Source organism: Coturnix japonica, chromosome 12 (genome assembly GCF_054131305.1).
Source record: "Coturnix japonica strain WE chromosome 12, WE-NBRP24, whole genome shotgun sequence".
In the NCBI taxonomy this organism is placed as follows: domain Eukaryota; kingdom Metazoa; phylum Chordata; class Aves; order Galliformes; family Phasianidae; genus Coturnix; species Coturnix japonica.
Genome location: NC_140674.1, coordinates 16,946,322 through 16,974,252, shown reverse-complemented (window position 1 = coordinate 16,974,252; position 27,931 = coordinate 16,946,322). Strand labels below are relative to the sequence as shown.

The 27,931-nt window shown below is 41.5% G+C and overlaps 2 protein-coding genes across 9 annotated transcripts in view; one reads left to right on the top strand and one right to left on the bottom strand.

Annotated features, from left to right (window-relative positions):
* Positions 1 to 154: 154 nt before the first annotated feature.
* Positions 155 to 12,150, bottom strand: ZMAT3 (zinc finger matrin-type 3). Of its 4 annotated transcripts, none has more exons than XR_014933320.1 (6): positions 12,084 to 12,150; positions 9,211 to 9,536; positions 7,982 to 8,101; positions 6,089 to 6,259; positions 5,880 to 5,980; positions 155 to 5,029 (listed from the first exon to the last, which is right to left on the bottom strand). XR_014933320.1 is itself a non-coding variant. In XM_015871525.2 (6 exons), the coding sequence occupies exons 2-6, from the start codon at positions 9,478 to 9,480 to the stop codon at positions 4,818 to 4,820; spliced, it is 870 nt and encodes a 289-aa protein (XP_015727011.1). In that variant the 5' UTR covers positions 9,481 to 9,536; positions 12,084 to 12,150; the 3' UTR covers positions 155 to 4,817. The 4 variants fall into 4 exon arrangements, 2 of the variants coding, with proteins under 2 accessions (XP_015727011.1, XP_015727012.1); XM_015871525.2 differs by having other exon boundaries at positions 6,093 to 6,259; XM_015871526.2 differs by lacking the exon at positions 12,084 to 12,150 and adding an exon at positions 10,730 to 10,866 and having other exon boundaries at positions 6,093 to 6,259.
* A 212-nt stretch (positions 12,151 to 12,362) lies between these two features.
* PIK3CA (phosphatidylinositol-4,5-bisphosphate 3-kinase catalytic subunit alpha) overlaps positions 12,363 to 27,931 on the top strand; it is a 33,384-nt gene continuing 17,815 nt past the window's right edge. The window contains exons 1-5 of one of the 5 annotated variants that reach the window (XM_085513239.1): positions 12,372 to 12,531; positions 21,275 to 21,417; positions 21,515 to 21,723; positions 22,498 to 22,602; positions 26,005 to 26,419. In XM_085513239.1, coding sequence (XP_085369365.1) covers positions 26,068 to 26,419 — 352 coding nt within the window. In that variant the 5' untranslated portion in view covers positions 12,372 to 12,531; positions 21,275 to 21,417; positions 21,515 to 21,723; positions 22,498 to 22,602; positions 26,005 to 26,067. Of the gene's footprint in view, positions 12,551 to 14,607; positions 14,661 to 21,274; positions 21,724 to 22,452; positions 22,603 to 26,004; positions 26,420 to 27,931 lie in introns of those variants that run through there. The other 4 variants (XM_032446660.2, XM_085513240.1, XM_085513237.1 and 1 more) reach the window with 4 other exon arrangements.

Below are 27,931 nucleotides of genomic sequence, written 5' to 3'. Positions count from 1 at the left end.
GAGTATCAAACCCTACAATGGCTCTACTCCTTTATCACTGTATTAAAACATATTACTCATACAGCCCCACTCAATGCTAAAGTCAATTCAGTGATACACAGTCTGGCATCATAACAAAAGAAGCAGTAAACCAAACATTAAGGCTGCACAATGATAAGAGGAAGATGATTTATTATAGACTGAAGAAAAAAAAAATCATTTTCATCAACTATTCCCTCAGGGGGATCAGTGGAACATAAAGGAAAGAAGGACAAATGTACAAAACCAACCTGACAAGAAGGCTCTAGATGAAACACATTCAAAGCACTTGCAAATGATCCTGCTGGACAGATGCAGAAGGAAATTAAATCATTCTTCCCCTGCAAAATACAGACTGAAAAACTGATTTTATTAAAAGAAAAATGCAGATATTTCAGATAAAAAGATATACGTTTTAACTGCAATACTTGTTTTTTGTTGTCTTTTTGTTTAAAGGAAAAATTCCCAGAACTACTATTTGACCACATTTATTTGAAAGTATATTTTATCTTCACTTCTGACTTCGTGCAGATGGTAAAGGAAAAGCTCATGAAAATAGAAGCTTGGCTACTAACTTCAAAGAAATCAAGTCGATCAAGTCGATACTTTTTCATTCTCTGTTAATTCCTTAAAAACTCTGGTGTTTGTTTTTCCATAATTGGCAATAAATGTCTTTCTCATCCAGAGCATCCTTGTACACACACAGCTGAAAAAATTAAAAATAAAAAGCACATCTATGAGAAAATATCAGCAGTATGAAATTCCTGAAAGGTTTCAAGGCCTGCTCCTATTCAATTGAAGTCCAAGGATTTCAAACTACTTTAGCTGGAGCAGGAGCAAATCTTTATGGAGTAAGACACACATTCCTCAACAACAACAAAAAAAGCTCTCATAACCTGAAGAGTGTTGAAACCCAAACATAGAAGTAAAAGACATAAATGTTAGCAATATAATTCCCCTGGCCCTAATCAATGCAATATATTTAGCTGGAATATTTCATTTACTCCAGGCTTGGCCACAATTTCAGTTGGTTACAGTGAGAGTATTACTTAAATAATGAAGCAAAAGGACCTCATGCATTAGTAAGCCAAAATATGAATCCATGCCATGGTAATAGCTTTCCCTTCTAATACCCTGTAATGAGCATCTAGAAAAGGAAAAAGGACAAAAAGCTTTATAGAAAAAACTCATTTTGTTGCACTCATGAACATCTTAAGCAACTCCACAGAAGTTTTCCAGATTCCTTTTGAGAAATACCAAAAAAAGCAAAATGTCAAAAATAGACCAATGGTAGGCAAGATTACAAAGCATTTACCCATCAGTGCAGAACGCAAAATAACAACTAATGCTTAAACACAAACAAAACAGTATCACTCCCATACTTCTCGCAAGTACATGGATTCCACAGTTTGCTTCCCCATCTTAAAAGAAATGCTTAAAAATTCCCTGCAAATATAATCTCAAGTTACCAAAGGAATCATTGGAGAGAAAAATAAAACAACCAAACCAGAAAACCTAATAAGGACATTTTAGCAAGAGCTGAAAGGAAATCCTAGTTTTGCTTGTCATAAACAAAGAAATACATTGGCTGCACTGCTGGCTTTTTGTGTGTGTGTTTTTTTAGGGGGGGTGGAGCTTTTTGCATTAAGGGAAAGAAAACAACACATCCGTGAGAGGCAAAACATTTTCACAAATATATTAAATATCATTTCTGATCCAAAAGCAAAGTGCGATGTAGAGTTTACTACTTAAACAAAAACAACCTATGTAATGCCTTAAATACTAACAAGTCAATTAGTGGTCAGCACAGTAAAATAAATATGAAGACATTGATTTATATTCTGTTTGTAGCAGCAAAGATCATTAACCTACTGGCCAATGTGACAGTTTCACAGAAGTACTACTTCTTGATTTTGATGCTTTGATTAACTGGAGAAAATGATTTGCTGGGTATGGAAAATACTACTGCAGCTGCATGGTATCCTTCCTATCCCACAGCACGTGTTCTGAACAATAATCTCGAGAACAGCTTTCACAAAAAGAATAAAACCACAGTCCACCCTGCTTCTCATTCTGGAAAGCATGAGTTTGGATTGGCTTGAACCCTAGTGATGATAGCGAGGCATTTGTAATCAAGTTTCCTGCACTAAAGGGAGAGCAGGACATAGCACATTTGTACCAGGAGGTAATGTCACATGGAGCAAAATGAGTCTCGACACTTCCAGCAGTCACTCAGTCACAGGACATAAACAGTCACTGGAAATGCCAAATGAGGAGCAGGTTGCTGGGCTGGGAGCAGAAACCCAAGCAAAGAGGTGAAGAGCTGATTGTAAGCTATGTGGAAGCAGACCAAAAAAAGCCTTCTTGGTCCTCATGATAAGTACCTACAGCTCCCCCCAGCTGTTACTTTAAAAAGCATTGATTTTCTGCTACTAATTGCAGCTTGTGAGAAATATCGTGCTTTAATTTACAGCAAGAGGATGTTTAACTACAAAGCATGGACCATACTGGTGAAATACTTAGGTTAAGGCTGATCCAGCTCCTTCTGGCCCTGCAAAGTGGTGTCAGACTAGGAAAACAAAAGATGGGCAAAAAGGAAACCAGCCCTTTAATAGCGAAGGATGAGGGGAGAAGGTTGACAGGAGATATTTGCAAGGGGAATGCTCTTCAGGGTTGCAAAGGTGAACTGTTGGTTGGATAGCACAGGAGAAACAAACAGCCTGTCAGAACTGCCTAGTTAGTGCTCTTCAGTCTGGGCCCATTATACCTCCTAATACATTCCTGTGCACAAGACATATTTAATAGGGCTTTGTAGAAAGGAGGAATCCCATTCAAGAGGATGTCCACTGCCCTGCCTGTATCTGCATAGCAAGGATCAGCCTGGAATGATGCTTTCAACTACTTTGCAAGAGCTCAACTTGCCAAGATACAGGAAAGCAGTGCTAAGATTGCACAGCTAACTGGTGCTCAGATACCTAGAGACAACAACACACAGTTTCTGAGAAGAAGCATTCCCTTATGAGCAGCCAAGTGAGACAAGCCTTTCCAAAGTGGACTAAAAAGATCAATAAAAACTACCTAGATTTTTTGTTTAGTCATTTTTCATTTTTTAAGGCAAGCAGATAATCCTTCTGGAATGCAAGAGGCAGGATCAGAATGGCAAAAAGAAAAAAGGCAGGGTTGGTTACCTTCAATATCATGCATTGGTAAAATTTATCCCTGGTAAAATGCTACTGAAACTCACAGAGCTGCACCTAATTCAGTCTACCTACAGAGGAGTAAGAGAGAAGGCACAGTCCCTCCTATACCCTCTCTCTGCATCTGCCACCACTGTACAGCTGTAGCAGTGTTGTGGTGAATAAGGTCCAACAGGGCTTAGCTAAATGCTGCACTTGCCACTGAAGCTAATGTTACAGAAACATTGTGAGCCAGATTCCAATCACAGCTCTTCACATCTACCTAAATGGGTAGAAGAGTGCCAGCCCTACTTCTGCTCTTTATCCCCTTTCCACTTTTGCTTAGGAAAATTAAAACAGACACAAACTCTTTGCTGACATTTAAAAAGATGCTTGGAAAGTTTTGTGAATACTTCTGCATGGCCAAAATGTTGTACTCAATCATCACTGTTGACATTTACACCCTACCTAACCTTAGATTTCTATGGTCCCTAATTGGTGAAATCCACATCAAGGAATGCAAATAAAACCCAGTTTGAGATGGGAAAAGAAAGAGGGTGAAAAAAGTTCATCTAATATTCATTTCACCTCTTCTCATAACATCCCTTCGGCTTTTTCCAGGGAATGGTGTGGAGGTGGAATACACAAACTTGTACTTCCCAAGGCCCAGTAAGCCCTGCTCTCCCTAAGCAACAAAGCTGCAGGCCAGGCACTATCACTCTCTTCTACATCAGTATGCAAAGAAGTTACAGCTGACAGTTCCTTCCAACCTATCCTTAACCCTACCCTATCTAACACGGAATCAGAGCACAGCACATCCCACCGAATCAAGTTTGCTTTCCAATTCACTTCATTAAGCCACAGAGACTTACACAGAGGGATGAGCTAGACCCACAGTGCATTAAAAGTACTTGGTCACAATGCCAAGAACCCTTTTTCATTGTTAACTGTTTGGTAGAAGAATATTTCTGCACGTGACTAATCAGCTGATATCTAATGTTAGATGCTCAGAGAGAAATCTGCATCACAGAGAAAGAAGTAAGAGGCAAGACCCTCCAAGGTAGAGAGGTGTGCACAGCCTTTCTACAGGCACACGAAAAGAATTTACTGTAGGCTGTAACAAGAGCCACAATTAGCAATTTGTGGACAAGTACACCCCTAACTCACACATTTACAGGTCCCATTCCTGCCCCTCTTTTACAAGCTGTTCAGAGATTGACTCTGCTGGAGGGATACATTCTGGAGCACTACTCTGTGGCGTGCAAAGAGGGGAACAGGCTTTGCATGTGGTTCACCCACGTGGTAGAACCACAGAAGTTTCCAGCACTTCTTGGGCTTTGCATATTCATGCAGAAGGCTGAGGAGAAGTCCCCTCAGCCACTCAACACAATGAAGAGCCTTAGATAACTAGCAAACAAACATCAAAAACACTTCATGTCCTGCACAGTGTCATCCTGCCAACTACGATAGAACAAAAATTTAACCATACCATTGAGTTTGCAGGTGTTACATGTATAGCTCAAGAGCATACTCCTATCAAATGGAGCACAAAGCAGGGCATGTGGCAAACAGCAGGCGAGAGACAAGCTGCTCTATTTGCAAACTACTACCAAGGGCGGTGCGTCATTGTACGTAGCCTAAGTTCTCCATCTCATTTCTGTACCGCTGTTCAGACACCTTGCTTTTATGTTGCTTGCTTTCTAAATGCTGCCTGAACTCCATCTCCTCGCTGGCCCCAGCGTTGCACATGGAGCAGTAGAACTGGCCACTGGGGGTGACACACATGGCCAGATCCCGAGGAATCCTCTGACGAGATCGGGGATTGAAGTAGGGACCTGAGGAAACAACAGAAAAGTCCATTTATCTATTTTAAAAAGCTTGAGGCACCTCATTGACAACTTCAAGTCCAACAAATGCACAAAGGGAAGCCACAGATTAACTTCTTTAATTGATCATTTAAGTGATTAATCAATTCTTTTTTTTTTTTTAATCACCCAACTCAAGAATTAGAGCAGTCTTTTGATTACAATAAGCTGTCTAACCCAGTTTAAAATCATCCCAAAATGACATTGATAGAATTTTAAAACATTGATTTTTCCAAATGGTAACAACTAAAATGATAAAATTAAACTAAGCTTCACCAGGAAGCAGGGCTTCAGCCAATATGTGCTCATAATGCAACTTAAAGTGAAAAAGAGAAACAGATGCAGGACTGGATGCTCTAAAACACTCTCCTGTTAAAGAGAAAAAGTTAGCATCTAACACCTGAGAGAGGGTTCTATGAACAGATGGTCTTAGAGGGAGGCTAACACACGTTCTCATTCTGGACAGAGGAGTGTACATACAGGTTGCTGTGCTACAGTAGGTGTCAAAGCATCTGGTCTCTTGCCAAGAAAATAAAGCAGGAAAATTGTCACCATTTAGTGCAGCCTTACAGACTGGCAGGGCAGATGGTAAATTAAGTTACAAACTGAGAAAACAGAATAACAAGCAGGCTGACAAAACAAAGTAACTTTAGCAGCTGGGAAAATATAGGCAGACAAGAAGAATCAACAGAGCTGGAACCAGCTCCTTTAACAACCTGTCCCTGCTAGAACAGAGCTCAGAAACAAAAGAAAAACAAGTCTGCTCAACATTCATTACTATTCTAAAAATACAAGATAACAGATGCAAACTTCTGATTACCTGTGCTGTTTTGAACTGCGTACATATTTCTTCTGTTCTGCATCATCTTATATTCATTCCCTTCTTTCCTTGTCCTCCGTTTGCCTTGTTCTGATCCATCCCTGAAGATTAAACAAATACAAACAGCTGCAATTCAGAGTTTTCTCACAAAAGAGACTGCCAGAGATACTGCCACATGCTTTCAGCCTGAGTGTGAAGTTGAACAATACCTACGAGAATGAGTTATTCTGTGCTTCTGCAAGACGCAGCCGTTTGGCATGATTTTTCCCCTGGTAGTGAGCCTGTGCCACAGCTGGAGAACTAAATGAGGCATCACAAAGCTTGCAGTAATCATTCTCTGTGGCCAAGATCACTCGGCCACCTGGTTTACTGGATCCCATCTAGCAGCAAAGGGAGAAACATAATGCGAAACAGAAAGTTAAATTGTTGCAATACTTGAATCACAGTGTCTGAGACCAGTATCACCTCTGTCAGACAAGAGCACTGGAACAAAAACACTGGGTTACAACATTCCAGTACCTCCCCAACTACTCTTACAAGGAAAACTCAGTTTTCTTGGCCTCGGCTTTTCACAAGCACTTCCAATTCCTTGAGGTCTATATAAATTCCATGCTTCAGATGGAAAACAATTTGAATAAACACTCTGCATTTCCTCAACAGCCACAGAGGCTCGATTACTTCACAGCAGTGATTTAACACCTCTATTCCTGACACCTGGGAGCCAACCAATGACTTTCACACTGAGGAAGATTCACTGAAATGTAACAGCACTCCTCGCTCATGTTTCCAGTGTAGCCAATCTCTCCACAGTATCCCGATGATACTGAAAGATAATAGCAATAACAGCAGCTGCCAAATTTCTTAGACTTGCCCTTCAGGTGCAAGGAAACCCGGACCATGATTTCAGAGGAAAGATGCAGCCCCACATGACGGGCTTTTAGCATTGGAAACAATCATCAGACAAACATGCTGACTGGGGCAGCAATGAGGATCCCTCAGTGTTTGTGCATCATCCAGACAAGAGTGCTCTGTAAACTGTGCAGTGGCTGATACAGCCATGTCACTGCGGCACTTGCAAAGTAAAGTTTCTTTCATGTCTCCGTGGAAATTGCAAGTTTACAGGCTTACACACAATTTTGACTCATGAGTTAGAACATAAATCCTCACATGGCACCAGAATGGCCTTTTTATTGCCACGGACCATTCTCTCTGCCAAAAGAAGCAGCAGACACCCCACCAAGTACAGCACCTATGTACCACCAAGGACAGGACTCGGTGCCCTCTTAAGACTCTGATTCAGTTCTGTGTGCCACAAGCCATTTTACACAGGGTTAAGTCTCCCTCTGGTGGCTCTGACAGCACATGTAACAATCTGTTTAGAGCAAATGCTTCCCACTTTCATACTGATAGAGGCTTACAACTTTTGGAGGTGAGAAGCATAACTTTCATCCCTGCTGCCCAGCTATGGCTCTCCACACTTTCACATACAAGACACAGGTTAGCTGCTAAGCCCCACGACAATCAGAAGTCTAGAAGAACAAAGCAAACATTATCTCTTTTGCCTCTAACACGTCTGAGAACAAAGGGATTTGAATCACAGTGACACATCCCTACACTCACCCTGTACCCAGGAATAACCAATGCAGAAGGAGCAAGAGGAATTACATAATAACCCTGGACAATGGGTGCAGAAGCACCTACGCATTTTTTCCACATAGGCTTCACTCACACAACGGAGGCGTGATTTTGCAGGGCAGATCCACACCCTCATGCTTAAATCCAAATACAGCTATTTTGTTTTATACCTGCCTTTAAATAATCGTAATCAGCAGCACATCAGACTTACATAGGAAACAAAGTATTTGCCATGCAGAAATAGACTATTTCAATTTCAAAATTCTGCTGCAACAGCAGATTGCTATCTGTTTCTTCAAAGGAAAGCAAACAGCTCACAACAGGCCATAACCACCTTCCCGTGTCATCATCAGGAAAATTCTTTCCAAACTCCTGCAGTAATCCTCAAAGCATGAGACCTAGTTACTCTAATTGGATGTTAGGCTGTAGGCAAACATCACAATCTCAGTCACCACCCCATGCCTTACCTGAGCTGGAAGGGAGACAACCTGAGGTGGCACAGGCTCAACTGCATTATTCATCCTGGCGGGTGCCGGACAGCTATTGGCAGCATAGTAATTTCGGAGTTTCTTACTATGGTTTTTACCCTGCAAAGAGAACTCAATCACTGTCCCAGTAACAGTATCTTACAGCGAATGCAAAACAAGACAGAGATAAAAAGAAAGAAATGGCCAGGAAGATGGCAACTCAGGTAAAGGAACCATCACTCAGAAAACAGCAACCCCAGCCTTGAGAGATGCAGGCATACCCCCCTTCTCTCCCAGATTCTCACCAGTTAGTACATTAAGCCTAATTTTCAAACAACTTTCTGACACAAGTAAGGTTACAATTAGTTCTTCAATCTGTTTCCATTTCACTTAAGAACAGCATTTTGTGTTTTAAACATAAAATGTTAACTGTTTTTTGATAAGCCTGAGCACACACGTTTATTTTCACAGGGCTGGGAGTATGAGATAATGCAAGAAACCAAAGAGAGAGCCTTCCCCAGTGGCAGTCAGCCCTTAAATGAGGTCTAAGAGAGGTGCAGCCAGGCTCCACCATTTCTGGTCATGCAGCTGAATTGACTTCACCCATGTTCCCAGGGCTGACTGAGTCCTTTCTACAGGTGCTCAAGCAGTGGTTCAGGCTATGACTCAACAGTTCCCGTATTCTGTCCAAAGCACATCAGAGAGTTTGCATAAATATGGCCTCCAGCAAAGCAGTGGTGTGTATAGCCTCAGAAAGGAGGCAGTGATAAGCACATGGTAGCAGACTTCTTTCCTAAGGGCACAGCTAGTTCCAGCAAAAACACCTGTCCGGGCCTTACAAAAATCATGTTTGTGGAATCATAAGTTGAATTTCACTGGGAAAAATGTAGAAGTAGAAAACAGGTCGCATAAAACAAAGAAAATGTATGTACATCTACCTTTCTACTCATGTCATTTTAGTAGGATTTCTCTGCCCGCAATGATAAAATTTTTGTCATTTGATCCTGTCATAATACATTAAAAGAAAGCTCTGCAGCTTATCTGAGCGACCAGAAAATTCAACCATGTGTGTATAGTAGTTCTAGACACAGCTTCCAGTCCACCAGATGTCACAAAGGTACCTTTAGATGAGTTAACTTAAACGATGCATGTAGCCACCTCAACACAGAACTCAAAACCCAATGCAGGTGCAGCAGCCCTGGAATCTGAGACCCTGCTGCTCTGCTTACCTGGTAATGAGCCTGGGCTTGCTGGGCTGAATTCAGAGTGACATTGCAGAGCTTACAGCACAGAGGCTTACATAGTTCCTCCAGCATAGGGTCCTGCTCCACCACCTTTGCAAGCTCTTCGTCTTGTGCGTGATAAAAGGAAGGCCCCAGTCCAAGAGATTTTGGTGGGGAGAGTGGTGAGGTGGCTCTGGGCCTTGTAGCCACTGACATAGGAAGAGATGAAGGTTTCTCAGGATGAGGAAGAAGTCCTGCTTGCTGTAGAAGAATCATTGGCCAAGAAGACTGTGTGCATACTATTTCTGAAGTATGAGGAGTCCTCTTCCAATCTAGACAAAAACAAAGACAGAAACGCTGAAACAAGTCACACTAACAACCGAGGGGACAACTTCTGCAACTTTATTGCCTCTGCTTTATGCCTTTTTACAATTCCAAGCAGGTATAAAGTCAACTTTTAAGAACAGCAGCATGGTAGATAGCCATGGCAAGACATAAAAAGAAATATGGGTATAAGAAACAGACTGTAACTTGAAACACAGCTGTTAGTAACCCAGGGCACCTTTCCCGACACATGAAGATTCCTCATAGAACCTGACTCAGAAGCAGACCCTGCCACAGCATACACACCCCACTGCTCCATGACTGCTAGAAGATGTGACCTCCAATATACACAGCAAATAAAGCTGTGCTAATAGGAATGAGATAGACATGACCATTAGCCACATCCCCTTCTGAAAGCCTAAGAAGATCACTATCTAAAACATAAACAAATACTACAGTTCATAACTACATAATGCTACATGAGTAGATCTCATACACAATCATTTCTCAAGCTTCTCCACAGTCTTGTGGAATGACCTTGAGCTACTTCTCCATGTTCCTTTTCTGTGTATAACCTATGCAGCTGCCGTACCTTCTCCTTCTACAAAAATGGAGCGCTTATCCCATATTAACCTTTATTCTATTATTTCTCAGTTAATTTGAGCTCTTAGAACTAATGTTACATTTCCAACAATGGGTTCTGAGAGGCTTATTTAATTAAAGTTTATAAATCACATCTAAAGCCCGGGATGAACATTCCCAGAATAATGCAGAGCAGTGATATTATGTATTGAGGCACAGCTACTTTTTTTTAACATCTTATTAGCTTCTTATCATAACAAATCCCATTCACTGTTACACTGCAGTAGACGGCTGCATTACCTGGGGTGTCTGTGGATCACTTTTAGCTAAGGCTAAACCAGCCATCAGCTGGCCAACTTCTGCACTGCCACCCAGCTTCTCTCCAACTTCTGACATGGGTTATGCTACATCAATGGAACTGTGGAAGAAGTTTCTGCTACTAATACTTTGTAGATAGCATAATTAATTTCAGTTGTGTTGATGATGGAACCAGTTTGTATCCACAAGTTACACACATCACACCAACGACCTCTGAAGTCACCTTACATCAGCTATGCAAGTAGCTAAACACAACATTAAACTTTAGAGTTTTACTTCAGCATCATAATGGGCCTCTTACCTTAAAAAGAGAGTCAATTATAGATGAATACTTCAGAGAGCAATATAAAGCAACCTACAGTAAATGGCAATCGGGACCCATCTGCTTAATTTTGCATGAGTGCTCGTTGCATCACATCTTCCATATGCAAGGCTAGGATATCAAGCACAAGGCAGGACACTGCTTAAAGGATCAGCATCCACGGGGGAAAAAGCATAAAGCAATACTCCTAGAGAAATCATTATTTATAAGGTCATTTGCTGTTCCTCAAAGTAAACTGTACTCTGAAGATAAAGTTAAAGCTGCATGGGCAATTTAAAAACAGAACTTCTTGGCTTTGCACATATAATTCTGATGTTCTTCTAAAGGTGATCTATCACTACAACTGCTCTAATTACACTGTTTTCATCCTTCCAGACACCATTCCAAAGAAATAAAACCACTGAGTTTCATCTTATTTACGTGCCCTTTTAACATCCCACTGCTGATCGCTACAGATACTTGTCCAGAAGTTCACAGACACTGAGACTTCTCATTTCCATTCACGCAATAAGCTGCAAAATTCATTATGCTCACAAAACAGTAAATGAGTAAAGAACCTCTCGTGAGAGAGCTGTGCCTTGGCCTTAACTGTGGGCAGGGACACCCTGCGACCTTCCTCAGCCACAGACAGAGCTCACAGAATCACAGAATGATCCGGGTTGGATGGGACCTCAAGGATCACATAGTTCCAACCCCCTGCCTGGCAGGGCCACCAAACATACACCTTTACTACATCAGGTTGCCCAGGGCCCCGTCCAACCTGGTCTTGAACACCTCCAAGGACGGGGCATCCACAGCCTCCCTGGGCAGCCTGTTCCAGGGCCTCACCACTCTCCTAGTGAAGAACTTCCCCCTGACATCCAACCTAAATCTTCCCTCTTTCAACTTAAAACCATTTCCCCGTGTCCTGCTATTGTCAGCTCACAGCAAGATGTCTACATGACAAGCAGCGCTCTGGCAGGAATCAGTTTTGAAGCGCACGGGGGCAATTAAGCACAGCGACGCCGATTTATATAAAGGATGAAAAAGCCGTGGGTTGCCTTCCCAGAACAGCAGAGGTTTCCTCCTCAGCCGGTCGGTTTCCCAGCTCTTCCATCCTTCCCTCAGAGCCCCTTCGGCCGCAGCCTACAGAGCTTCACCCGGAACGCACTGTGTCACGCTGCAGGACTGAGCACAGCGCACAGAACAACGTCCAAACAACCCGCACCGAGGGACGGGGCCCTCTACGTTAGGAATCTATGATTTAACCCAGGCAAGGACGCACAGAACAAAGGCACCGCGCAGCGTGTGGAGCCGCCCCATCCCCGCACCGCCACCCGCGGCCCGCACGTACCGGAGCCGCCACCACACACAGGCCGGCCCGCAGGAAGCCGGCACCGGGCACAGCGGAGCCCAGCTGCAGGAAGTGATGCGGGATGGGGCGGGCACTACGCAGCGCTCGGTGTCCCGTGACACGGCGGTGGCCCTACACTAGGTGGCGGCACAGCACTGGGTGACATCATGGCGCCGCGACCCTCCCTCTCGGTTTCTCCCATCGGCGCATGAGCGCTGCTCGCCTCCCCCGCCTTTCTCTCCCCCTCGGTTCCACTTCCCCGTCCGGGGTCAGGCCCCGCCGCTTCCTGTTATTGCCGCTCTCCCGGGGGTGGTGCTCGCACTGCGGCGCCGCTTCCGCTGTCGGCCGGGAGGAGGCGGTCCGGCCGCTCCAGGTCCCGCGGGGCGGCGCCCGGGGGCTGCGAGGAGCGGTGGGAACCCGGCCCGGCGGGGGAACGAGCGTGTGTGAGGTGAGGGAGGAGACCGAGGGTGAGGCGATGCGATGCGATACGATGCGGCTGCGGGGCTCGGGAAGCGGAGGAGCCGAGCGCGTTGTGTTGCTGGGTGGTGGCTTTGCTGTGCGTGCCCATCCCGAGGTCTGTTTGTCGCTGATGATGAAGGCGGCTTCTGAGCAGACATCGGGTATTTATAGGCTGTTGGTGGAAGTTTGAGTGGCCTAACGCAAACAGCGCGCTTGTTTGCTATGAGGGGCTTTGTTGCTCTTCTGGGTGTTCCTTGCATTGCTACAGTATAAGAGCTGCTGGTGCTGATCGGAGTGTTTTCCATCAGTCGGTTTGTTTTTCCTTTTGATGGCTTGAAGTATTTGGCTGCACAGCGATCGCCCCGTAAACACCACGTGTCCGCAATGAGCAGCGTGGGGCGTGTTTAGGAGCGGGCAGTGTGGGCTGCGGGGCTTTGCTTGAGGCCTCACTGCAGGGAACCTGGCTGATAGACTGATTCTGGGCTCTGAATTCCTCAGTGTTTTAATAGACAATGCTGAATTCTGGACTGTCACCTATCTGTACCCGTACATCCTTAGCTTGAAGCTGTAGTGAGTTTCCAAATTCATCGTGCTGTCATCACTTTTGTCAACGTTAAATGAGTTGTTCTTTATTCTTCTCACAACTAACTCCTCTCACGATTAACTCATAGGGATGTTCTCGTAGCTTTTGCTTCAGTTCCTTCTATGCTATAATGCAGTGCAGTAATCAAAGTCCAGCTCTCACTATGCATAAACAACATGAGTGCCCAGGAATATTCCAGTCCTCTGGATGATGGGATTTAATGCTTCCCACACTGTAAGGAACTCATTGGATAATTTGTTCTGAAATAATACTCGGTGTGAACATAAAAATTCACAATAAGTAACATTGTTCTCCAGCAACAAGCTCTTCCAGAGCAGCGATTTGGAAGCATATTATAACAATGTCACTGTGAAACCTCACATCAACAAAGCTCACAGTGTTTGCAGGGGAGTTGGTGAAACCACACGAGTCTGCCTGTGATCTGGGATGTATTGTCTTTGTCATTAAGACAGGAAACGTTGCAGCTTCGGGAGCTCAGTTGGAGTTTTGCAGGTGCCCTGAATTTCAGGGGTGTGAACTTGATGCCATTCTTAGCAACTTGGAGACAACGTTTCTTGTTTTTCAGAGCACTAAGCCCAGCCCACAGCCCCACGCCCAGATGTTTTAGCTGTTCTGCTGCTTCCAATTCTCATTCCATTTGAATGGCAGCGATGTATTGCTTTTTGTTACAGCTTGCTTCCACTGATAATGAAACCGAGTGTTTTGGTTTCACTTTGTTTTCTTTTCTGGAGTATTCTTTGGAAAAGGTGGTGTAGCCGAGCTGTTTACAAAGCAGTTGTGCTTTATTGGAAGTCATAAAGCAGCTCAATGCCTAGTTAACTGCTTCTGTGCCAGTCAGAATGAACTGCTCTCTGGAAACAAGTGGGGAATAGTTGCTTCTGGACAGCTGTTGTAAGAAGTTGATGGAAGATTTGGAACAGGATTTATGCAAAAGCAAAGAGTTTCATACTTTCACCATCATGTTGCTTCACAAAACCAAGTAGGCTGTAGGAGCTTTCCAGGTACTGGAAGAAATGAATACCTTTGAAAGGTGTTATCATGTGTAGAACAAACTTCTTTCTGAAGCTGCAGTTGTTCCTTGTGTTTAAATACATACTGTGCTTGCTCACATGTCATAAAGTTTTAAACATCAATAGCCATAACATTACACTCAGAAAGAGATGCGTGATCTGTTAGCTCTGGATGATGGGGAAGTAAGGCTTTCCATTTATTTTTGATACTGAAGAGGAAACGTTCTTTTTTTTCCTCTTGTGGTTTATAACCAGAGCAGGAATATTAATTTAAAACCCTCTTTGCATTATTTCAAACATTATAAAACTGACTTTTGTTTTATCACTTACAATTTTGTAACTATTGGAAAACATGTGAGATTTAATAAATCTCCCTGATGAGGAAAAATGGGCCACGTGTGTTCTGTGTGTGTAAGTGAGGTAGAGGAGGAGCATTAGAGAGAGGAAGTGTTTGTTCATCCACCAGCTGAAGGAACAGGCTGATGGCATGAAGTGTAAGTTAAGGTAGGAGTTGTTTTTTAAGTCTTTTCCTGTCTCCCGTTCTTTGCTTTTATTAGTTTTAGGACCTCAGGTTCCTCCAATTGATGATGCTTGTCTTAAATTGTAACTAGAAGTACAAGAGGCAACAAAAGTATTTGTGGTATAACAGGGTGGATTTTTCTTTTACTCTAAGTTGAATGTGTCCTGGCAAATAATTGTTACAAATTTCTGTTACCCTCATCCAAGTGGGAACGGTGCAGAGAGAACAGATTTGTTTCTCTTGGTGTTTGTTCATACGCCAGTCGTATGCGAGTTGTTCTGAGTTCTGGATGAGCTCCGATAGCCTCCAGAGCTCCCTTCCAACTTAAGTTATTCTGTGAGCATACTTTTGAATGGTAAATGGAATATTATATGAACCAGAAGTAATATTCTGAAGGGCTAACTGTTTGTTTTCCATGTTGTGTTTCTACCTGTGCGCAAATGGAAACGCTGCAGACAGGGTACGGTCTATGTGAGGTTGAATCTATAATCTCTAAGCAATGGTTTTGCAACCAAGTGTCTTTATTTTATATAGAACACGTGGAAGGTGTTTTCCTAGTTAATTTTGGATCTCACTTTGTGAAAGGCAGCGTAGAAGCCCTGTGTACTTCAAACAAGAAGTGTGAGAGACAGTGGAAATAATCACTTGTTCTCTAGTAACAGTGTACTTTTCTCAGAGCTAATAAAGCCGGGAATAAAAGCGCTTGGCAGGCATGACTGAGCAAGTACACTCTCTGGGAATGTTTATGGTCTGCTTGAGAGAGGTTACATCTGAGTACCTGAACTCTAGAAAAGTGGAAACAAAGTTCAAAGAAACCAACTTACCTTTACAAAATTGAAGAGGGGATGATGAAGGTCTTGTGTAGCCTTCACCTCTCCGGGATGTTGCAAACTCAGCAGTAAATTAGAACTGCTGAAGTGTAGTTTAAGAGCAGTTGAGTCAAGTGTAGAACTTAAGGCTGGATGTACTTTGCTTTTGTGCCCTGTTGCTTTTTCACCAGTTAGGCGTATGTCAAAGAAATCTTTAGTCTGCTTTTTGACAGGTTTCCTTACATTAACTTTATCTTTATGGATTTTACATAGGATGCATTTGGCAGTTATTTTACTTGTACCTTCCAATTAAATAACTGCTGACAAATTGAGCTTTTGAGGATTGCGAACCCTGAAGCATGTTTGTTGGATACAAGGGGTTTACTGAATTGGCCAAGACTTACGGTAAAGTTCTCTGAAACCGAGACGGCTGAGTCACATTATTGGCTGTACATTATGACCCTTTTCTAAGGCAAAGAGGTGAAAAATAAAACACATACGACGTGTTTCTCTACAAGTTCAAGCAGAAAAGAAAGAAAAAGGAACTGGAAGATTAAGTCTGACTTTCTAGAAGAAGAATGATGCTGATATCTGCAGAGCTGTGGGCAAGCTATAAGCACAAGACATCTGCAGGTACAGGCACAAGGAAAGGAGGAATGAGCAAAGAGTGAAAGCTGCTTTACCGCACAAAGTGATAATAAATTGTTTCTCAGATTTTACAAAAATACTTTTTGTGGGGAGATTTGTTGGGTAACTTTGGTGCTTGTGGCATTAAGCAACTTTCTATTAAGTCTGGAAAGCATTAACTGGACTCTTGACTACAGGCATGGCTTAAAAAAAATAAAATAACGTTGATTATGTTAAGAAGTTTCTAGATAAACCTCCCTTTGGGGAAGGAAGTAAATACTTCCATTCCAAAGAGTACTCTGAAATAAGCACGTTGTGGTCATTAAAATGCTTAGAGTATAAAACACGCCACTTATTCTTCATTTTTGTGTTTATGTTCCCAGTCTGAACATAGTAATCAGCAAATCCTACTGCTGGATTTTAATAGTAGAAATGCTTCTAGTAGAACTAAAAGCTTCCACCGGGTTCTGGGAAGTTTATGTGGATGCTGATCATCCAGTTCTGCTTACCAGCTTGTGAAGATAGTCTTCACTGGTGGAAAGAAAGCAATTAATCTGTTGCATTTTGTTCTGGTGTTTCTTGCTGTCAGTTCTGTGCAGTCTTCCATTTCAATGTCAGGTACTGCTGAGGAGCACTTGTAAAACCAGGATGGTCTTCCCAGGAAAGCCTTTGGCGTCTAGTTGAGGTGCTGCTGCTGTAGAGGATACCCTTAACCATTTGTGTTTTGTTTTTACACAGTATTAGCTAAAATGAAGCATTTAAAGCAGACATCATCATTTTAATTGAGTAGGTGAAATTTAATTAGTTTGCTTTTTAGTAAGATTCAATTAAGTTATATTCTTCATCTTGCTCTGAAATGGAGGATGAAGCACTCGTAGTTATCACTGCTCAGCAGAACTCCCTTGATCTTTGATATCTCCAGCTTGGAATGTCTTGACATGTTGAGGAAGATGGCATAACTGCTACGGACGGATAAAGGATGTAAATGTGAACTGGGAGGCAAGAAAATTACCTGATGAGAAGGAGAGCAAAACCTATTCCTGACTTTGGAGGTTCTGCTTAAGCGTGTTGTCAAATTATTTTGCAATCCAGCTCTTCAACTCTTCTTTCACCACCTTTTTTTCCAGAAGCTTTATTGTATATGAGCAGACAGGATGATATCACAAGCAACTGCAAGGTGATTTGAGATGTGTAACCATCATTACAACAGCTTCAAATGCCTGGATGTCCTGGTGTGTGAGCCGTGATTTAAGTCATCTACAGTATGGTTCCTCTTCTCTAATTGTTGGTTTGTTGTGTTTTTTTATGGGCTGGAATTAAATGTAGAATACTAAACCTTGGGACAGAACAGGACATCACACAAGTTTACTCTTTGCTGGGCTTTTCTTTTTTTTTTTTCCTAAGAGGAAGTTCTGTCTCTGTAATGTATCCCTTCTAACAGAGTTCCGATTGTACTGATAGGCAACATTTGCTGTAGTCTTGAAGCACTTAATCTGTTATGGATATGAAAGTGACCTTCCAAGCAGGAGAGCTGAGAAGTCTTGAAATTGTTGTGGACAAGTTGGTGGTATTTACTGTTCAAATGCCTCTGAGCTCATGTCACTACTTAGGAAAGTTCCTGTTATTTGTACATATCTATTGAGGCAAATTTTAGTGGTTTCTTTCAGATGTAGTAAACATGAACGGGTGGTATCCTGACCTCATTAGAGAAACAACGTGGGTAGCAGCTTGGAGCATAGGAAAAGGAGATGCACTAACAACAAGCACAGTGTCTCAGCAGCACACGCTTGAAATAGTGCTTGCTTATTTGCAGAACACAAGGTTTGCAAAGCAGATGCTTCTTACAGATGCGTACGGAAATGATGAACATTTGATCAAAACAGGCTGAAGACCCCTTTGTTTGGAGTTAACCATAGCTGTTCTTATAATTCAGGGTGAAGCAGGCAAGGCCTAATGACATACATAGTCAACATGAGTCATATGTTCAGGAAGAGCAAACAAACAAATGCAAATATGTTACTGTCTGAGGAATCATAATTGTTACCTTGGAGCTCAACCTGGAAGTGCAGAGAGAAGTCCTATTCAGCCATCATTGTCAGTTGGAACAAGGATAAACCCACGCTCCTTCAGGCTTGACAGAAACTTTTGCTTTATTTCCAACTTAAATAAAGCAAGCAAATGTACTTACAAAATCAGTGATTCTGTTGAAAGAGTTGCCTCAAATAGAGGCTCCCCCCTCCATCTTCTGACACATGTAGGTGCAATGCACCTAAGCAACCTATGAGCTTTAGGGACAGAGGTGAAGCCCTACAGGAGTATGGATTGGTGTTAAATGTTACGCAGCCAAACAGTGTCCTGCTGTGCCACTCGGTGTGTGGGTAACTACCACTAGTCCCCATTTGCAGACATGGTGAGCAGAGATCCATCAGGAATCCCCTACAGAAAGTTCCTGCTCCTTTCCTATCAGCAGAGCTATGGTTTATGGCTAAATATTTTAGTTGCTCTCCAATGAACTTGTTTGTGACACAAAACTGGTCAATAGTGTTTACTGTTTTTAACTGATTCTCAAAAAGCCATTGTACTCTCCTGGGGTGCTTGTAGCTGGTGAACAAACAGGCAGCAGTTTCTGCAGGGCAGGGTTCTCAGAAGTCTGCATGTGTTTGCCTGCTGTTATACTACAGCTCTGTGTCTGTAGTGGACAATTTGCTGAGGACCACATTACTGTCTGCCTTTTGTAGAGCAAGAAAGTTAAGCTGCAGGATTGAGATGTCTCACACAGGGAGCTGTGCTTTTGTGTGAACTCCATCACAAACTTTCCATAAATAATCTGAAAAAGGAGAGTTAGGAAATACCTCAATGGAAAATGTGTGGAGGTTTTGTTTCTAGTATAGAAGCTTAAAACAACAACAAAAAAACCCTCTACTTCCACAGCTTTTGCTGAGGCACACAGTTCTTTGTTAAAGCTCTGTCAGAAGTGAAGCTTCATCCCATCTTCTGTTGATTTGTTACTGGCAAACAGTGCTTGTTGTTAAAGGAAGCTACGAAGTCTATAGAAACCAAAGCTGTGCTTCTGCAAATGCTTGGCTGCAGCAATGAAGGTAGAAGAGGAAACTCATCTTATGTTTGGATTATGAAACAGAAGCTTCTGTGCTCCTGTTCATTCCCCTATGTTTAACTTCAAAAATCTGCACAGTTGCAGAAACAGTGCGACTGCCACCTCAGAACTTCTTTATTTTACACATGAGCTGCATTCAGGGTCTGGAGCAATTCTGTCAGTGTAGCAGAAACCTTTTATCTCTATTTACAGTTGCTTTCAACCTTGGCTCTGAGAAATGTTATGTGAATAATATATGACGTGTCATAAGTCAAAATCTGTCGAGTTGGGCTTTTGCTTGTAGCAGAGGGGCGAGTGTAGCAGTCTGAAGGCTGCAATCCCTCCATTGTCACTGTATTACTTTCCCTGCTCTTCTAGGCATGGGCAGCTCGTTTTCAACAGAACTGGAGGTTCATCTCTCTGCAGCGAAGGGAATTGCTTCTAACAGGCAGGCGTTAGGTGAGGGCTGGGCTGGAGGGAGCGTGGAGCACCTGGACTCACTCTGCTGATCCTTGTCCTTGTCTGTGTGCCAGCACTTCCTGTTTGTACGGATCCTGTTTACTGTCTGGGTTCCAAATAGCCTGGGAAGGTGGGAGGATGGGAAGAAGCAGAAAGGAAAGTAAACAGCGTTACTTAAGGTGGAGTTTTGTATATATCTGTGTGCTAGCATTTGTTACTATGTAGCCTAGTTACATGGAAGAATCTCTCTTCTTCTCTTGATGTTGTTCTGTACTAATTTCCAAAAGAGAAGACTTCTGCATGCAGAAACTGAAATTGAAGCTCTTGGTGTTTGTAGCAAGGAGCAGAGCTAGAGAGAATGCAAAATAAAAGCACACCTCTGAAGTTCTTGTAAGGAGTGCTTGTCTCCCATACAAAATAGATTATTAAAGAACAAGTAAATAAAGGAAAACCTTATTTCTACTAGTACAAAATGAATTGTTGCTGTGATTTTTACTTTCTAACTTCACAGCTTTTGACTTAAATGGCTCAGAAGAAGCACTGCTCCCTGGGCTCCAGCACACAGCTGGCCCTGGCTGCACAGCCCTGATCCCAGCATTCAGATGGGAGAGTCCTTCCCATCCCACTGCTCCCCCAGCCCTGAAGCAGGGAGTAATAAGTATATGAAGGAAGTGTAGAGAGAAGATGCGTTGCCTTAGTAGTTCTTTCCTGTGCTGTGTGACTGCAAGTCCTCTATAAATACAAGATCCTTTGAGGTGAAGCTAGAAATGGAATTCTTGAATGACTTGGAACTAAAAAGAGGCTTAATTCCAGGCTTTCCTTTCATTCACAAAGGGAAAGAAATCTTCCTTAAACTGGAAGAAAATGTTCTAGGACAAATGCTGTGCTTTTGGTATGTCGCGGGCTCCCTGGGGAGAAAGCACAATCGTGGTGGGAGTTACAGAGGTCACCAGCAACTTGCAAATGCTTCTTTCCCGTCATCTTGTTTTCATGGCTCCCAGATAGCGAGGCTGTAAACAACGTGGCTGCTCAAGGGGGTATGGAAATAAAGTGATGTCAGAACCCGAGGATTTATGAAGGTGTTTTGTTTTTCTTACAGGAAAAAGAAAAGAGTAATACTTGCAGGTTTTGTTATAAAGCAGACAAATGAAAAACAACTGTTCATCTTTGGGTTTTTTCTTCTGGTATCTGATACTTTATCATTCCTGAGTAATTTCTCAGAATGACCCAGCAGTGTTTTGTAGTGAGTTCCCTTTTTTTCCTGGATGATCTCATCACTGGTGATAGTCACAGTGTCAGTGTCACCACAACCAGAACCAAAGGATTTTAGATTCTGAAATGAAAAAATAGCTGCATGCAGGGGAACTTTAAAGAAACATCTGATAAAGCCTTTCTTCTCATACGTAACTAAACTAAAACAGAGTCTTAGATTTCCTCTTCACAGGAGAGAAAGATCTTGTGTTTCTTCTGCACTGTAATTCTACAGGTAGTAGCAGTAATGTTAATTTTTCTAGCTTGGTGTAGAACAATGCAGTGGTACTGCTTGGGGGTGAGGGAAGAGAAGTAGGTGACTGCATCTAACATTGATATTGTTGTTTCTCTGTTTCAGAAGGAAACAAAACGCTGGGAAGATGTGTTTCTGGCTGTTAGATCCCTCTGCATGTTGTTTCCCTTGAGCTGCTGTTTGTGATCAGATAAGGAATTCTGCGTATTTGCGCCTCTTCTGTGGAAGGATAAAGAGAAAAATAATACGTAAGAAATTCACATACGTAAATAATACGTAAGAAATTCGCACTCATTAACTTGCATTACATGAGTCTTCTCCTGCTATCTGTTATAAACAAAGCAGCACTGCTACTGTGTGTAACAGTGTTGTCATAGAGGAGTTTCAGACATCTTTGTCTTCCTGGATTTTGGAGAAGTGCCAGCTTGGCAAGCAGGAAGAACAAAAGGACAGCACTGAAAATATCTCGTCGGAGGCAGCCACAGTCACACCGTCACCACGCAGCAGGTTGGGACAGCAGCAAAATTAGGCAGCCCAGCCCAGTTTTCTTCATGGTAAGCACTGGAGTTGCAGCTCTCAAAAGATGAGAATAAAATATTTTGGTCTTGAAAGTTTGAAATGTGGGGGATGAAATGGAACGTAGGTTTTTGATGTTCTGTTATTTTTGCCACACAACTTGCTTTTCTTTAAGAAAAACAAACAAACAAACAACCACCAAAACCAGCTTTTGGGGCCAGATAACCAAAGGGGGGAAAAAAACTAAACCAAACTCACAAGTGTGCAGTAAATTGGAACCTATAAACATGGTTGGATTGTTTAATGAGCAGATTCCTTTTTTTCCTTAGATGACAGTGATAAAAGTCTCGAAGATGCTTCCAACTGGCAAAGAAATCAAATTTACATACCAATCTTTTTAACCAACTCTTTGATACTAAAGATACTACAAATTATTATAAAACATTACTACATTCTGTTTATGACAGCCATGTAATGAGATTTGTCTTGCAATTGGAGAAGCCAGTGGTCTTCACTTGAGGTGTAGAAGTCAGAATGATTAATTCAGTTTCAGCTATGGACTTATAAAATGGTACTGAGTGTTCAGTCTGCCCTTCTGAATTGATTTTGAAACACTAGCTGATGTTCACAGCAATGCGGAATTATTCAGTCCTCTTTCAGCTAGTGGAATATGTACCTTTTTGCATAAGCCTCACATTTTTTATGCCTTTGATGTGGTGTTTCTGTACAGTTCATTTTTGTTTCTCACTTCCCTCTGTGTTTGTTAGCTTTTTTGTTAGGTGGTACGTAATTGAAGAATTTCCTCCTTGCAGAGTCTGAAGAGTAGTAGAAGGTGCTTGTGGATGACAAATTGAGTCTCCTGAAATGAATAAAATGATCTAGATTTGTTTCCCTGGACTGGCCCTCAGACTTGCATGGTGAGTTTATATCTGCTTTTCAAAACACGTGTTAATGTTAGATGGTGTTCCTTTCCTTGGAGAACCATTCCACAGAACATTTACAAAATGGACAAGAAAATAGTGTTAACCATGTTACTTAGTAGCCAAATATTGTCATCCATGTGAAGTTAGAGGAATATTTGTGGACAGTGTCTGCAGTGAAAATTCATCTAATATGTAAAATAATGTTCTCTTCCTAGCAAGAAGGTTGTCTAGATTTTTTAATAGAGCAGTTCATGCGAGGTCACTTCTCTATTCTCACTTGCAGTTTTTTGTGATGTGAATTCCATTTGTACTGAAGGATAACAGCCTTTTTTAGCAAAATGCTTAGAACTGAGACCAGCAGAAGATTCTTTGAGAGTCTTCTGACAACGTTTTATGTGAAAAAATGCTTGCAGTGGAAAAAGCACTGCCAGGGTGTCCTTACAGGGCTATAGATGCGCAAGGTTTTTATTTGATAGGATGGCTATAACAGCTGCAGTAGGCTCAGGGAAGATATATGGGGGTTTTTGACTGGAGTTAATTTGTCTCAAGCTAAGGTTGTATATATTATGAACACAGAACATGTTATGGATAGGAGCCTCTGTTAACTGGGGTGTGGTACAGCTCTTACTGATTTTTTCCTCCACTGATCTCCATTCCCCAGGGGGAAGGAATTCTCAGAAGTAGTAGCAGCAAACTTCAGAGTCTGGTGAATGTTTTCAGAGTTAACATACTTTTATGGCATGAAGAAGGCATTAGAAAGCTAACTGTAGCCTGCAACTCGTAGTAAACTATTCAACAGAATGAAATTCACTTAACTGTTCTGCCTCGATTCTGTGTGATTCAGTACTGTGAGGTGGTAAAACCTTACCATACCAGAGTTCATCAAAAACATATTTTGAAGACTCATGTCTTAGAATTCCTTCAACTAAATTTTATAGCTTGACTGTATCCTATAAGAAAATAGATTATATAAGTTAGCATTGGTGTGATAGGTGTATCTGTTGAAGTGAGTAGAAATCAGTACCTTGGGAAATCTGTTGGTGAGATTTTTCTTTCTTCCTCTGTGTATATTGATTATTTTTTGAATTGAGTTTTAAGATTTGATCTGCCAGGTTAGTAGCTTAGCAAGGTTAGCGATAGAGAACATGCTTAACAGATCAGGAAGGCGGTAATGAGTTCAAAAGGCCACGAAGGCATCTGCAGATCAGACCAAGTTTTTCTTTTCTGACAAAGCTTTTGGCTCAGGAGCAAGGTTTCAGGTATTTTTGGATTGCATGTGTGATGTGGTGCTCATTTGAAGTGCTTGCATGTAGCCTTAGTTGGATCTAAATAACACCTCTCCAGAATTCTATGAAAATTATACTTTGACTGTCGAAGAACATAATTGATTCCTTTTATTCCAGGCAGCCTTCCAGATTTGGAAGTGTACACAGCAATGCAAGCTGCCAACTGTACTTCAAAACTGTTTATGTTTTTGCTTTCCATATCCAAACCCTGTAGGCGTGCTTACATGCACAACTGAATGTGCACACAGAGCAACTACACACACAGACCCAGCGCATCTGTTGCCCAATTTAAAACAAAAGCTGCTGTTCTGGTGCAGTTGCTCTTAAAGGCAGTGTAGGGTTTTTTTTGGGCTGTCCTTTTTGGCCCATTTTCAAGTCTTTAAAAGAAACGATAATGAGTTGGCACTTCACGTTGGAATCTTTTCAAAAGCCAAGGGTTTGTATTTCTTTAGAAAATATAATCTACAGAAGGATTCAATATGTGTGTTTCACAGTTTTGCCTCCATTTCTTTGTTGGCAATTATTGCCAACCTTCCCTCCCTCCCTTCTAATGAAGCCATCGCTTTTGAAGCAGAATTAGTTCAGCATTGCTGCAGTAATGCTTTCTGCCCAGCATAGACCCCAGTGTTCACCTCGGTCTCTCAATAAGGCAGCTCAAATAGCAGAAACTAAACCAAGAGAGGTAGAGTGAGTAGTTCTTTGCCATTTAAATCCAGCTGAGCCTGCGAGGAGCTGGCTCAGGGAGTGTGGGTGCCAACATGATGCAGAAGAACATCTGCCTTGGGCAGTGAGAAGATGGTCTTCAGAGTCCTTCAGAAAGGCCAAACCAGGGTTGTGGCACCAAACTTAAAAGACTGCTGGTAGAAACTCAGCCTGTGTTGTCAACACTTAACTTGATTGTGGTCCACCTACGTTGTTGTTTATGTGGACAGAAAAGTACTTACGGCTGCATATTCTTGCTTGGTATTTTAATGATGGTATATACCTTAACAGTGATGTGTTTTCACTTTGTAATTAAGAAATATTTTTATCTACATGTTATTCTATATAAGGGGGGTGTTATGCTCTACTTGATTTAAAGAAATAAATAAGATGACACTTAACTTTATATTTCTTTTGATCTGTAGGCTGAGTTAGCAGTAATTCATGGTTTTTCAAGTTGCTCTGAATGGTTCTGTCAGGGTTCATTTGTAGTGCTTTTCATTGGAAAGCTTTCCTAGTTTGACTCTTCGGATACACTGTGAGCATGCTTAGAACTTTCCATTTCAGTATCTGCTTGCTGAGACCATTACACTGATAAGGAAAATAGGCTTCTTTAAGCTGCTTTTCAAAAAGAAGTCAGTAGTACAGCCCTTCTAAATATGTATGAAGTGTTAGTGGAAAAGCATTTTTCTAAACCTTCAGTGTCCCCCTAGTATTCTTTGCTGATAATTTCAAAAGTCCAAACTGCAGCTACAAAGGAGGAGAAGGAAGGAAAAAGAAACCCTATTCCTGCTGAGTGTTACTTAGGAAGCAGTGGATTTGGGGAAATCTTCTTGTTCTTATGCAACTTATGGACTGGAGTGTAGTAAATGCACATAGTGGTCATAATTCAGAAGAAATCATTTCAGGAAAGAAGTACTGAAAAACAGGAGGGTCGTAATTGTATTTTATGTACACATGTGTATACATACGTAGTATGTGGCTTTTGAAATAGTAGCCTAGTGGTTTCCTAACCCTATGCTTTCAGGACACTTGGATAATGGTGGGAGCATAATGGACTGTTCCTTAGAAGTCTGATATTGCCTTTTCACATAAGGAATTTTCTCATAATGGAAATGCTGAATTTAATGAGATTATGTGCTAAGCATAAGTAAAGCACTGTTTGAGAACTGCATAATATATGATGACCTTGGAGGTAATTCACTACTCTGCAGATGATGTGTAGTTGAGTGAAAATGTCTTGATGCACAGGAGCAGTCAGAAGAGCAACCAGTAGATAATCCAAAATGCTGTTCTAGCCATGGATGTATATCTGTACCTGTAAGAATGTTTGAAAATTTTTTATTTGAAATTTGTTCTGATGCTTGTGCTTAAAATACTGATGTTTATATCTCTGATTTTTACATAGGTTTAACTCATTCGAATCACGGCTTGAAAAACTTCAAGTGCGAAATTATCAAAAGACTTAAAAATGCCACCCCGACCATCATCTGGTGAACTATGGGGCATCCACTTGATGCCCCCGAGGATCCTTGTGGAGTGTCTTCTCCCAAATGGAATGATAGTGACTCTAGAATGCCTCCGTGAGGCCACATTACTAACTATCAAACATGAACTCTTTAAAGAAGCAAGGAAATACCCTCTCTATCAGCTCCTTCAAGATGAATCTTCTTACATTTTTGTAAGTGTTACGCAAGAAGCAGAAAGAGAAGAGTTTTTTGATGAAACACGGAGACTTTGTGACCTGCGGCTATTTCAACCTTTCCTAAAAGTCATCGAACCAGTAGGTAACAGAGAAGAAAAGATCCTGAACAGAGAAATAGGTGAGATTACTTGTATTTAAACATTGCTAATCTGCTTAACTGGTTTCTCCTCTTCAAAACTGAAAACAAGAATCAAAGTGTTGTATTCGTTACCTTTTGCTGTATCTGACAGAGTTGTCAATTGTTGCATCAAATGTCCCAACATGTTGATCATAGTTAAGCCTAGATTTGTTTATTTATAAGCCTATATTTGTATTTTATTCTTGATTTCATTCACACGTGAATTTGCACATACATGCAGTTGTATATGGATTAGTAGTGCATGTTTTTGGCAGTCGCCAGTTAGCAGGATTTCATAATAGTGCAGAGCAACACCTTATTGAACCTGTTTTATTTGAGCAGCAAATCTTGATTTGTTTTGAAATTTACAGAACAGTGATATTTTAGGGAAGGTACAAGAGGACTTAATTGCAAATATTTAACTACATTTGCAGTAGTACAGTTTTTAGTACTGCTTTGTTTTGCTTACAGTGCAAAATCTGAGAAAGAAGGTGTTTTTCTCCCTCCCCTCCCTTTCAGACAGTGCAATAGTAGGTGTGGGAAGGATCATGATAAAAACACCTGAGTATATTGTTTTGAATTATCTCTGGGGAAGCCCATAACTTTCATTATCCATTGGGGAGGCACAGGAAGACTAGCATGTGTTTTGGTATCTAGGTTAAGTATCTAAATGCAGTTAGTGCAGCATACTGCCTTCCTCTTAGTTTCTAACAGATGGATGTTGCAGTGGTAGGGACTCGTCAACTGGAAATACTTGTTCTAGGGTGCTCCTAATTGTTAAATTATCTAATTGTTGTGAATGCATCATGGGTAAACTTATTTTGTTTTTGTGAAATATAGCCTGTTTGGGACTTGGGAAGAGCAGTGGTTACCTAACTATGCATGGAGGTAAAATGGGAAGTTTTCAGATTTGAGCATTCATGCACGAATCATTAATTACAAATGTAATCTAATGAAAATAAATGGAGTTAGATATGAGACCGAAGCCTTGAGAGGAATATGCAAATCTTTGCCAAAGAGTTAAGCTCATTATTTCTTGAGGGGCTACAGGAGTTCACAAAAAATGTGAAGACCTGATGCTGAGTTGAAAGCAAAGCTGATTATGGCTTTAACAGTTATCAGAGATCCTATCAGAGTTGTAGAGAAAGTCAGGCACCGCAGCTACTGTGATCCACTCAGAAAACTTTATTTGCTGACTTTAAAGAAGTTTATTACTGATTCTTTTTCTCCCTGAGGGTTATTAGCAATGAAAGTGGTAATTTAAGGTTTGAAGGATTTTCACTGAAAATGTATCTGGTTTCTAACTTTTTTTGTGATTAATGTGTTGTTCTTGGATGACATAAAAAACAGTTTGTATATGAAGTGGAAGCCATTGGCTTAACACAAATATTTTAGGTTATATTTTGCTTTAAATGTACTTTTTTTTTTTTTTTTTTCCTGGCAGTGGTAGAAGGAATCTTAAGTTTAATTTGGTTATCAGTTGTAATTATATTTCCATGCTTCTGCAACACT

Coding starts and splice junctions, on each gene's coding strand:
- ZMAT3 (XM_015871525.2), bottom strand. CDS start 9,480: ATGATTCTTCTACAGCAAGCAGGACTTCTTCCTCATCCTGAGAAACCT. Junction 8,102..9,210: donor AAGCCCAGGCTCATTACCAG/GTAAGCAGAGCA, acceptor TTCTCTTTGCAG/GGTAAAAACCATAGTAAGAA. Junction 6,260..7,981: donor TTGTCTCCCTTCCAGCTCAG/GTAAGGCATGGG, acceptor CTTTGCTGCTAG/ATGGGATCCAGTAAACCAGG.